General features: G+C 40.9%; 1 protein-coding gene across 3 annotated transcripts in view; it reads left to right on the top strand.

Moving 5' to 3' along the window:
* Positions 1–146: 146 nt before the first annotated feature.
* The window catches only part of washc4 (WASH complex subunit 4), a 12,113-nt gene continuing 1,081 nt past the window's right edge, over positions 147–11,178 (top strand). Inside the window, exons 1-33 of one of the 3 annotated variants that reach the window (XM_044191935.1) lie at positions 147–305; positions 1,045–1,184; positions 1,295–1,348; positions 1,428–1,493; positions 2,068–2,113; positions 2,228–2,295; positions 2,377–2,459; positions 2,611–2,653; positions 2,752–2,855; positions 3,271–3,391; positions 3,508–3,631; positions 3,729–3,856; positions 3,980–4,140; positions 4,241–4,367; positions 4,619–4,744; positions 4,867–4,974; positions 5,130–5,276; positions 5,373–5,452; positions 5,976–6,081; positions 6,451–6,567; positions 6,798–6,966; positions 7,510–7,664; positions 7,772–7,846; positions 7,934–8,038; positions 8,144–8,278; positions 8,629–8,737; positions 8,844–8,910; positions 9,128–9,214; positions 9,544–9,691; positions 9,863–9,959; positions 10,109–10,305; positions 10,869–10,959; positions 11,169–11,178. The exon at positions 11,169–11,178 is cut by the window's right edge and continues 1,081 nt beyond it. In XM_044191935.1, the coding sequence (XP_044047870.1) occupies positions 245–305; positions 1,045–1,184; positions 1,295–1,348; positions 1,428–1,493; positions 2,068–2,113; positions 2,228–2,295; positions 2,377–2,459; positions 2,611–2,653; positions 2,752–2,855; positions 3,271–3,391; positions 3,508–3,631; positions 3,729–3,856; positions 3,980–4,140; positions 4,241–4,367; positions 4,619–4,744; positions 4,867–4,974; positions 5,130–5,276; positions 5,373–5,452; positions 5,976–6,081; positions 6,451–6,567; positions 6,798–6,966; positions 7,510–7,664; positions 7,772–7,846; positions 7,934–8,038; positions 8,144–8,278; positions 8,629–8,737; positions 8,844–8,910; positions 9,128–9,214; positions 9,544–9,691; positions 9,863–9,959; positions 10,109–10,305; positions 10,869–10,959; positions 11,169–11,178 (3,455 nt within the window). In that variant the 5' untranslated portion in view covers positions 147–244. Of the gene's footprint in view, positions 310–1,044; positions 1,185–1,294; positions 1,349–1,427; positions 1,494–2,067; positions 2,114–2,227; positions 2,296–2,376; positions 2,460–2,610; positions 2,654–2,751; positions 2,856–3,270; positions 3,392–3,507; positions 3,632–3,728; positions 3,857–3,979; positions 4,141–4,240; positions 4,368–4,618; positions 4,745–4,866; positions 4,975–5,129; positions 5,277–5,372; positions 5,453–5,975; positions 6,082–6,450; positions 6,568–6,797; positions 6,967–7,509; positions 7,665–7,771; positions 7,847–7,933; positions 8,039–8,143; positions 8,279–8,628; positions 8,738–8,843; positions 8,911–9,127; positions 9,215–9,543; positions 9,692–9,862; positions 9,960–10,108; positions 10,306–10,868; positions 10,960–11,165 lie in introns of all 3 variants that reach the window. The other 2 variants (XM_044191934.1, XM_044191936.1) reach the window with 2 other exon arrangements.

Genomic DNA, 11,178 nt, shown 5'->3' with positions numbered 1-11,178 from the left:
TCAACAGGAAAACACAAACCACACAAAACACAAACATTATTACAATAAAATCTATCTATCTATCTATCTATCTATCTATCTATCTATCTATCTATCTATCTATCTATCTATCTATCTATCTATCTAGTTAGTTACTCCATTTCCCATGAGCACTAGCGACCATTCACAAAATCATGAGACCCATCATGGGACCGTGTTGTCCCACTTTCTAACAGCAGTGTTTTGGGTCATCTATGCTGTTAGTATGGCGGTAGAAACCATCGCACCTGACTGGGAGTTTGACCGTTTTGATGACGGTTCCCAAAGTAAGTACAGCGTCTAGTCCCGACCTGCAGTGAAAAATGCTAGCGACGTGCTAAAGTTAACTACACTAGCCTCCAGTGCTGGTTTCCGCTGCTAGCAAGACGCTCTGCCACTGGGCACCGTCTATTTGCTGGCACGGAACAACTCTTACTGTTAATTGTAAACAAATGCTTCTCAAATGGACACCTTTAAATTTACTTCGCGTAATATTTACTTATATTGAACGTCGAGCGTACCCAGGCCAGTTGTAATTAAAAGGTCAATTCGTAAAATAAAGTGACAGCGACAAGTTAGCTAACGTAAATCATCACCATCAGTCACATACAGCTGATTACTTTGACAGCTTAACGACACGTAATTTTGACAGTAGTTCATAGTAAAAAAAAAAAAAACAGCATAAATATCGGACTGTAACGCCAACTTCCTTCGATTAAAGCAAACAAAAAGGGACAATGGCAGTGTTTCTTTATTTTAGTGTGTGTCAGGTCTCCTGCAGTCAATATCCAGTCCTCCCCATAGAAATATAATGGGTTTGGAGATTTGTTTTGTTGCTATTTCTGTCTCCTGAAATTCAGATCTAGTCCAGAAGAAGACATAAATTGTAATTATTTAAAAAATAATAGGTCTGGTACTGTTAACTGCCAACTCGCTGTAACAGAATAGATGTTTACATCAGTATCAGAGTTGAACCGCAGCATCAGCCCAACTACAGTGTCCTTGATCAAACCTTTCACCCTACAGAAATACACACAGAGGTTCAACTGAAGAACTACAGCAAGTTTCTGGAGGAGTACACCTCTCAGCTGAGGGGTATCGAGGAGGCTCTGGATGACTCAATTGGGGATGTGTGGGACTTCACTCTGGACCCCATCGCCCTGAAGGTAAAACACAAAAAACTAGTGGCTGTACATCAACCTGAAAAGACTGACATTGTTTTTACACAATTTAAACTTGTGTAATTTCCTTCCTAATTCTTTCTGCTCTCTTCCAGCTTCTCCCATATGAGCAGTCATCCGTATTGGAGTTAATTAAAACAGACAACAAGGTAAATAAAGACAAACCGACATGTTTTTAAGTCCACAAAGTTTTTTCTTTAAATGACCATTATTTTGTGTTGTGTGCAGGTTTTGAATAAAGTCATCACAGTTTATGCTGCTCTCTGTAGTGAAGTGAAGAAGCTCAAGTATGAGGTAAGCATGGTCAAAACGGTGCACTCTGCGCTATTGTAAGGTTAGTTTGGTTTGTCTTTTTCATCATATCTGCCTACTCTTGCTTATGTTTACATTCAGTGTTACTCACCAAAATGTGTGTATCCTTGGGGTCAAACAAATGTGATGAATGCATTTCCTTCCTCATAAAAGATTTGCAAAGCTGGTTTAAAAATAAATAAATAAATACATTTTTAAAAAAGAATTTGAAATCCTACATTGTTTACATCCATGTTTACTAGCTTGCAGTCTTCTTCTTCCCTGCCTTGACTGGCGTGTTGCTGCATATCTTGGCATGTTTCCGCCACCTGTTTATCAGTGGACTAGTGTGACGCCATTGGTGTTCTACCCTGTGTATTGCTTCACCTACGTGCACAAGTTAAACAAAACAAGGACCCACTCATACAAAAACGGCGCAATAACGCTACTACAGGGCTAAAACTCCAGAGGGACCTATAAGCAACATCTCCCCAAACAGATGTTGATATCACTTGTTTGTGTTGTGCTGTGAGATAGAAATTCGGATACTGTGCTCTGAATTTATGTTCCCTTGCAGGCAGAAACCAAGTTCTACAATGGCTTATTGTACTATGGAGAGGGAGGTAATCTGTCAGCTATTACTATGTACTTTTATTCTAGGTTTGCCCTCAATGATACACTGATACACTAATGATTAATTGATAAAAATAAGAGGTATATGTACACTTGTGTTACAGTGTCTGACACCAGTGTTCTTGAAGGAGAGTGCCAGATTCAGATGGGCAGATTCATCTCATTCCTTCAGGTAGGCAATGAATACTTTGTCATAATGTAGTTTATTGAAATCCAGAAAACATTGATAGTTATACTCTTTGTCCTTTGATAGGAACTGTCCTGTTTTGTGTCAAGATGTTATGAAGTGGTGGTCAACATTGTTCATCAGCTGGCTGCCCTCTACAACAGCAACAAGTAAGATCCATCAACTGAAGCAAGTAATGTTACACAGTGAACACACTGTTCTACTTGTATTGGCTTAAATACCCACATTGTCAAAAGATCCTTTATGCACTTCACAATGCAAAACAAAATGTACAAAAGCATTTCTCCTCTCATGTCTTAGGGGTGCAACAAAAATCATTGAGTCGTCAGGTGTCCATTTCCAGGTGGGTTTTAAGTTTTAATTAGTTTTATTTATGTCTTCAATCTGTATTCTCTATCTCTAAATAGTTTTTACCATGTGTGTTTTGTGTTTCCTCTGCAGATAGTGTACGAACACCTCGGGGAGTTGTTAGTGGTGCTGCTCACACTCGATGAAATAATGGAAAATCATGGCACCCTAAAAGATCACTGGAAGATGTATAAAAGGTTAACACACAGACACTCACACACAACTTTTGCAACCAGTGAGATAAAGGAAAAGCTACATTTCAGAAACTTTTAAACTATCTGGATGACCATGAAGGAAAGGTCTCACTAGTTTATGAAAGTGAATTGAAACCAGTCATACAGCCAAGAAAAACTGTCAAAAAACAAAAGCAAGATGTTAATTAATATGCAGTAATAACATGATGTCCTACAAAGTTTTCATCTTAATTAAAATATATGTCCATTCTTTTTTTTATTATTTATTTATTTTATTTTTTATTACATACATTAAGTTTTTTTGCATTTATACCTAATTTATTAAACTATATAGTAGTTTGATTTATTTCAACACACTTGCTTTAATAGCTGATCTATATAGGCTATAGTCTTCTGTAATTGCGTCCTCCTGTTGTAGGTTGTTGAAATCTGTGCACCATAACCCTGGGAAATTTTCCATTCCTGAAGATAAGCTGAAACCATTCGAGAAGCTCCTGCTCAGGCTTGAGGGGCAGCTGCTGGATGGCATGATACTGCAGGTGACTTCATTTATTTCAGGCCTTTATTATGTTGTAGACTGAATACTTGATTGAATATATTCTGTTCATGTCCTCTGAGCACCATTAACCTCATGATGTTTACAACGGTGTGACAGGCCTGTGTGGAGCAGAGATTCGATGATCCTGGGGAAGGAGTAGCTGTTGCCAAAAACAGTGCCTTTGCAGAGGAGTTCTCCTTCAACATTCGCACCATATTCACCAATGTTGAGTCCAAAATTGGTCAGTTTCTCCTCTCAGAATAGACCTGTTTCACTTGTGACTACTCATGTCTGCAACTTCAAAGTGATATATGTCTGTGTGTTTGTATTGTTTTCAGGTGAACCTTCGGAGATTGACCAGAGAGATAAATATGCTGGCGTCTGTGGTCTCTTTGTGCTTCACTTTCACATTTTCAGGAGTGTCGACAAAAAGTTCTACAAGGCACTGCTCGATGTCTGTAAAAAGGTAGTTCAGTGTTCTTGACCTGCCTCTTTTCTCTATCTGTGACAGCCCTCCCTCGTCTGTTTTTTCTTAATCTCGCGACAGCGGAAACATCTTGATCATGCATGTTTGTGCCCTTTCCTCTAGGTTCCAGCTGTCACTCTGACCGCAAATATCATCTGGTTTCCTGACACTTTCCTCATGGCTAAGGTCCCAGCTGCAGCTAAGCTGATGGATAAGAAGAGTCTACAGGCCATCCGAGCGCAGAGAGACACCTACCTGCAGCAAAGAGCTCAAACACTAACAAAGTCAGTGGGGCCCAAAATCAGTCCCATTTATTTTGTTTAAATCAGATTTTTAGAGGGTGAGGGTTTGAATCTGATTGTTTCTGTTGTCTTTTCTCTTTAGGGATGTCCAGTCCTACTACGTGTTTGTAACTTCCTGGATGATGAAGATGGAGTCCATCTTGTCCAAGGAGCATAAAAGTGACAAGTTGGCAGAAGACTTTAACAGCAGGTGTAATGTGTTTGTGCAGGTAAAGACTGACAGTGTTATCCCCCTAGCAAGGACTACAGATCAGAACAAGACCAGCTCATCACGAGGCATATTTTTTCCCAATACGTCTTTAAATCCAGGTGTAAATGCACCTAAGACGCATTGATTATCCTGAAAAACAGACACCTTTCATGGTAAAAAGTGGTGTGAACTTTTATAGGCAAGTTTGTTTAAAATTGGTACTATAACTTTTTCACTAACAGTTCCCTCTGTGTTTTCTGTTCTTCACAGGGCATCCTGTATGCATACAGCATCAGCACCATTATCAAAACCACCATGAACATGTACATGTCGATGCAGCGGCCCATGACCAAGACCTCTGTCAAAGCTCTGTGCCGACTGGTTGAATTACTCAAGGTGTGTGTGTGTGTGTGTGTGTGTGTGTGTGCGCTTTGAGTGTTTCCATGCTTTTCGCTAGTGCATTGTCTGTTTGAGTAAAACTAATAAGGTCAAGTCATGCAATGTGTCTCTCCCCTCAGGCTGTGGAGCACACATTTCACAGGCGGTCCATGGTTGTAGCGGACTCCGTTTCTCACATCACTCAGCAGCTGCAGTCACAGGCCCTCAACGCCATCGGCAACGCCAAGGTAAATACAAACAGACAAATACTAAATCACGTTATTGGTATTCACAGGAGGAGTTTATGGAGGATTTGTGACATAAGTGACATGTTGTATAGTTTTCTAATTAGAGGTCTAACTTGATTTTATATGAAAACGCTATGTGTTTTTATTCCCTGAAGAAAAGGGTGATATCTGACAAGAAGTACAGCGAACAGCGGCTGGATGTGCTGTCGTCTTTGGTGCTGGCAGAAAATGCTCTGAGTGGACCCAGCACAAAGGAGCGACGCCTAGTGGTGTCTCTAGCACTGTGTGTCGGCACTCAGCTGGTATGTTGGGAGAAGTCGGTGGTTGATGGGATACAAACACTTCTGTTTCCTTTTTATTTCATTTGATTCTTAGCTTGACGTTGAAATCTCTTGTAGAAAACCTTCAAAGACGAGGAGCTCCTTCCACTGCAGCTTGTGCTGAAGAAGCTGGATCTGATCAGTGAGCTGAGTGAGAGGTGGGATTTCGTTTCGTTTGATCACATTGAACAAAATTTCAAGTGCAAAATTTCTAGACCGTGCGTGAAACAATCCGTTTTTGCTCCATCTGCCAAGAGCTGGCAAAGTGATTAAGCCTCCAGGCGGTGAAGAAAACTTCCAGAAGTTTAGATGCTGCTGCTTGGTGTGGAGCCAGTGAAACAGACCGCTTTCAACATCTTGTGTAATAGAAAGCCAGTGTTGTGCAGTGGTGTCATTTGGCTCATAGTTAAAGATCTTGCACAGAAGTTTTGAGAACAGGCCAAAACAAAACACAAATCATTAAAATGCTAACGTCTCAAATACCCATTCATCACTTTGGCCAGTGACTGTCATGGATTATCTGTTGAAACAAATATTTTTACTGCCATCTGGTACTTGGTGAATGCTAATGTTTGACCTTGTCAGAACTGTGTATAAAGTCCTTGCATTCATGTAAGCAATTTGATGTTTTCTTTGGCCTACTTTAGGCATACTTAAGGACTGTTTTCCTTTATTCCTCAGGGTCAAGCTGCAATGTGACTGTAGTTTCCTTTACTGGCACCGAGCTGTGTTTCCCATCTACCTAGATGATGTATATGACAACGCCGTGGACGCAGCACGAATACACGTAAGCAGACTGGCCTCTGATGTACTGATCACCTGCACTCACACTGCCAGGACCAGAGTTTATTTTATGTGCTTATGCTTAAGTTTGGAGTTGCTGGAGTTTCAAAACATAGTACATGTTTCCATTGAATATTTTATTGTTTTGGGGGTTTTTTTTCATTCAATTTAAGGGGAACCTACAATGCTGAATGTGTTTTGGAAGTTGGCATTTGCTGGTTTACCTGACACATGGAAGACTCTTATTAATATAAACTGTTGTCTCTTTGTTTATAATTTGGTTTTAATTGTTACCTGTTTTTCTTCTGCTTGTGTTAATTGGCCAATCCGGTGTTCTGCCTTCCTGGATGATGTCTGTGATTGGCCGGAGCAGTACATGTTTAGTGCTCTGAGGGACAGTGTGCCCTCCATGTTGCATGCCAAACACATAGAATCATGTGACCAGCTACTGCAGAGTTATGACAAGGAGATCATGGACGTGTTCAACAAGGTGAGAACAGATGAAACAGAGCAGCCAAATGAAATGAGGGTGTTGAAGGATAGAGTGAGAAGCAGAAAGAGGAAATATACAGTATGGTGTAAGTGTCAGGGCGTTTGATTTAGATCCTTTTGAACAAATCAAACAAATTACCAGTGTTGCTGTCAAATCCTTAACCTCCATATTTCTGGTGTACATTTGTGAACCTTGTTCTCATTCTTCCTGGCATCTAACTCTTGTAGCACCTGCTGGACAAGTTGTGTAAGGAGATTGAGAAGGATCTGCGTCTCTCTGTTCACACCCACCTGAAGCTAGATGACAGGAACCCTTTCAAAGTTGGCATGAAGGACCTGGCCCACTTCTTCTCCCTCAAACCCATCCGATTCTTCAACCGCTTCATTCATATCAAAGGTTCTGAAAAACTGTGTTCATATATGCACACACAGATTATTTTCAGTCCTGTTTTTTCTTTTCTTTATGTTCTTAGTAGGATATCCATAATTTTCTGTGAAATTTGGTGGGAAATGAAGTCATTTTCTAATAGCATCTACTGCACTTATTTGAATGAAAATATGAGTTTTTATCATTTATGTTGATGTAAATTCAGATGCAAACTAAAATGTGTAAAAATGTTGTATTAAAATAAATTAAGAAGATTATACAACTTTGGCTGAGGTGTGCGCCCTCTGAGTGCTGTTATGGTTTCAGTTGTAACTGCGTTTATTTCAATATTTCATTCAGCACAAATACGGTTGAATCTCTGCTAATCTGTGTGGTATCTCACCATTAAACTATGTATGGTAGAACTATGTGAAACCCGGTCATGTCCGTATAAAAAAAAAAAGTGTACGGTGTGTGCTGTGTAATGCCGACACCTGCTGGAAAACTGTAAGATGGTGTTGAGAGTGTAACTGATGTAATTATTTGTCTTCTTTTTTTTTCATGTCCTTGCAGCCTATGTGACCCACTACCTGGATAAAACTTTCTACAACCTAACCACTGTCGCTCTGCATGACTGGGCCACCTACAGTGAGATGAGAAACCTCGCCACGCAGCGCTATGGACTTACGATGACGGAGGCACACCTGCCCAGCCAGACCCTGGAGCAGGTCTGTGTAGTTACAGCTTACACATCATGACAGTTGGGGGGGTTTGAATTAAAGAAGTAAAGGTGATAAATGGTTGATTAACTGGATCCCCTGTGCATTCTTATCAGGGTTTGGACGTTCTGGAGATCATGAGGAACATTCACGTTTTTGTTTCACGCTATCTTTATAACCTCAACAACCAGGTAAGACTTGCAGCCTCCATGTTCGCCTTCTCTATCTTGAACCAAGCAGTTGCCTGTGAGTTGTATACAGTTTCTGCTCTCTAACAGATTTTCATAGAGAAGGCAAGTAACAACAAGCACTTGAACACCATCAACATCCGTCACATCGCCAACTCCATCCGGACCCACGGCACAGGCATTATGAACACCACGGTGAGTTGATGGGAATGGCAGTGTGTTTCAATGGGCCTCAGATATAGATGTCCCGGAAGTCTTGTTTGTCTCACCTGTTGCACATCTGCTCCTTTCTTTTATCAGGTGAATTTCACCTACCAGTTCCTGCGGAAGAAGTTTTACATCTTCAGTCAGTTCATGTACGACGAACACATCAAGTCCAGACTCATCAAGGACATCCGCTTCTTCAGAGAAACAAAGGACCAGTCTGATCAGAAGGTAAGAAAAGGCTCAGTTCCTGTCCACATTCATTCATTCTACCACACCAGTTACACAAAGAAAGCAACATGGAAACTGAAAACTAGCCTGAGACCAGTGCTTAACATGAAATGAACCTGCCAATGAGCATAGTTTTCTTATTAACAGACACAGACTTTCAGTAAATCCAATCTCAGGAACAGGGGGCTTTTCTAGATTTTCTGTTCTTTGAACCAGTTAGCTGTCAAATCCTCCTGTAATAACGCCCTGAAGTTTCTGTTTTAAAACTACTGCGTTATCATATCACCAGGCACAATAACTTAGCTCCCTGCCAGCTCTTGTTCAGATGTAGTTGTCTGTTTTTGCTGTAGTATCCATTTGAGCGAGCGGAGAAGTTTAACCGCAGCATCAGGAAGCTGGGCATCACTCCTGATGGACAGAGCTACCTGGACCAGTTCAGACAGCTCATCAGCCAGATTGGTGAGAAAGACACATGAATGCTGTTGATCTGTTGCATGGCATATAATCTTAGAAACTCCACTGCAGGTGCAGGCAAAAACACAGACCTTACCCTGTTTTCTTTCAGGCAACGCTATGGGCTATGTGCGTATGATCCGTTCTGGAGGCCTCCACTGTTGCAGCAGTGCTATCAGGTAAAAGAGAGTTGTAGTGTATATTTGTGCTCCCTTGTAATATTAATCTGAAGGTCTTGGGCTGAATCAGTTTGAGAGAGTCTCTATAATACCTGATTTAACTGGATGCATTAATGTTATTTTAAGTAACTGTAAGGTTAAATCTGAACAAAACTCATATTCACTGAAGTATTTTTTGTTGTATCTCACTAGCATGTTTTTTGTCTGTCATCTCCAGGTTCGTCCCCGACCTGGAGGATATAGTCAACTTTGAGGAGCTGGTGAAGGAGGAGGGACTGTCAGAGGAGACCCAGAAAGCTGCTAGGTAGGGCATGTGAAAACTCCTGCACTTTATGTCTCCAAATTATAACTTCAGTCTTTGTCTAACATGCTCTTATTTCTGTGTGGGATTGGGGTTATTTTAAGTCTTGTGTCAGCTCCAATAGATGTTAAACTGTAGAATTCAGTTTTGGTTTAATATTTCTGTTATGCACACAAACAACTGAACCTTAGTTGTGTCTACGGTCAAATAATTTCAAGATATTTTTTAAAGTAATTCCATTTTTACACCTGAGGGCACCACAGCTAGAAAAATGTATAGGAAACATCACTTGTTGTTTGTACAATTCTTCTTAAACATTGTGTCATTTCCAGTGTCCTAGATTCAGTGTTGGGAGATCTGACCAGCAACTCTGCCGAGGGGACAGAGTACTTCAAGAAGCTGGTGGCGGTGTTTGCACCTGAGTTTCGCACTGCCAAGAATATGCACCTGAGGAACTTCTACATGATTGTACCCCCACTGGTCAGTGCCAAGACCTTTCATTTGTTTCTCTGCTACTATACACTCTTTTCTCTTTCTATTTGTTTGTGTTTACCTGCTCTCTCTGCAGTGCTTTAATTTTTCTCGACAGTTCTTCATCATTAATCTGTGCAGCACTTTCAGTAATGGACACACAACAAATCTCTCCCATAGACAGTGAATTTCGTGGAGCACTCAATCAGCTGCAAAGAGAAACTCAACAAGAAGAACAAAATTGGAGCTGCTTTCACAGATGATGGCTTTGCTATGGGTGAGTAGGCTTAAGTGATAAATTACACATAATTGAATGCAGTATGTACTATACAACATCAGCTCAATTCTCTACACTTGTACTGCTTTTTGGTTGTTGACTTAGTCTCTTCTTCCTCCCTATTACCGCTGTATCTCTCTCTCTCTCAGGTGTGGCATACATTCTGAAGCTGCTGGACCAGTATCTGGAGTTTGACTCTCTGCACTGGTTCCAGGCCGTCAGAGATAAGTACAAGAAAGAGATGAATGCTGTGGTGAAGGAGCAGAACGTCCAGTCTGCCAGCCAGGATGAAAAGTTGTTGCAAACAATGAACCTCACTCAGAAAAGGCTGGATGTCTACCTTCAGGCACGCACATACATACACACACACACACACACACACACACACACACACACGGATGTACGGAGAAGTATCACTTTACTTTGATACTGAAGAAAATTCAAAAACCTGATGATTCTTAGGTGTTATAAGTTCTGGAGTTATAAGGAGCATCTTTTTTCTATGATTTCAAAGCGGATTTATGGATGTTTGTTCACGACGGACATTGGAGATAATATCCTTGGGATGTGTGAGGCAAACTGAATCTAAAAAAATGTGTATCCTGTCTGTGTGTTCAGATTTGACTGAGTTAAAGCCTTTGATGCAAATTGCGGCAATGGGGCGCTAAGGGTTTTAAAGTACCTTAATTGCCTCCATGAGCTGTGTGTCACAAACACTGCTGCTCCAACTGCTGACCGTATTGGTGAGCGGGTCAAATCACCAGGCCAAACTACTATAACTAACTTCCTGTTGTTTTTAGAACAGGGGCATGCACCTGTCCCTTTCACCTCACACAGTATCTTTGCCTCACATTTCTCTAATGTAGAATAATTATTCACTCTGAACTCTTTGACCTTCTTTCACTTCAGGAGTTTGAGCTGCTCCACTTCTCGTTAAGCAGTGCCCGGATCTTCTTCAGGGCAGACAAGACTGCAGCCGAGGAGACTCAAGAGAAGAAAGGTTAGGTGGTGTTGTGATGATTAATGAAGTATTTTAATTATGCAAAACCACTGGCACGACCACCCTGTTATACAGGATTTTTGTAGATGATTTTTCATAGATAGATAGAAAGCTAGCACCCTGATTAATGAAGGATGAAGAAGGTCTGTGTGTCTTCATCCTCCTTTAGATCCCACAAATAAATTAACTGCCATTTTCTCCACCAGAAGAAGCTGCCAA

This window comes from Siniperca chuatsi, linkage group LG4, assembly GCF_020085105.1.
Source record: "Siniperca chuatsi isolate FFG_IHB_CAS linkage group LG4, ASM2008510v1, whole genome shotgun sequence".
Taxonomy (NCBI): domain Eukaryota; kingdom Metazoa; phylum Chordata; class Actinopteri; order Centrarchiformes; family Sinipercidae; genus Siniperca; species Siniperca chuatsi.
This window is presented reverse-complemented; position numbering and strand designations above follow the sequence as displayed.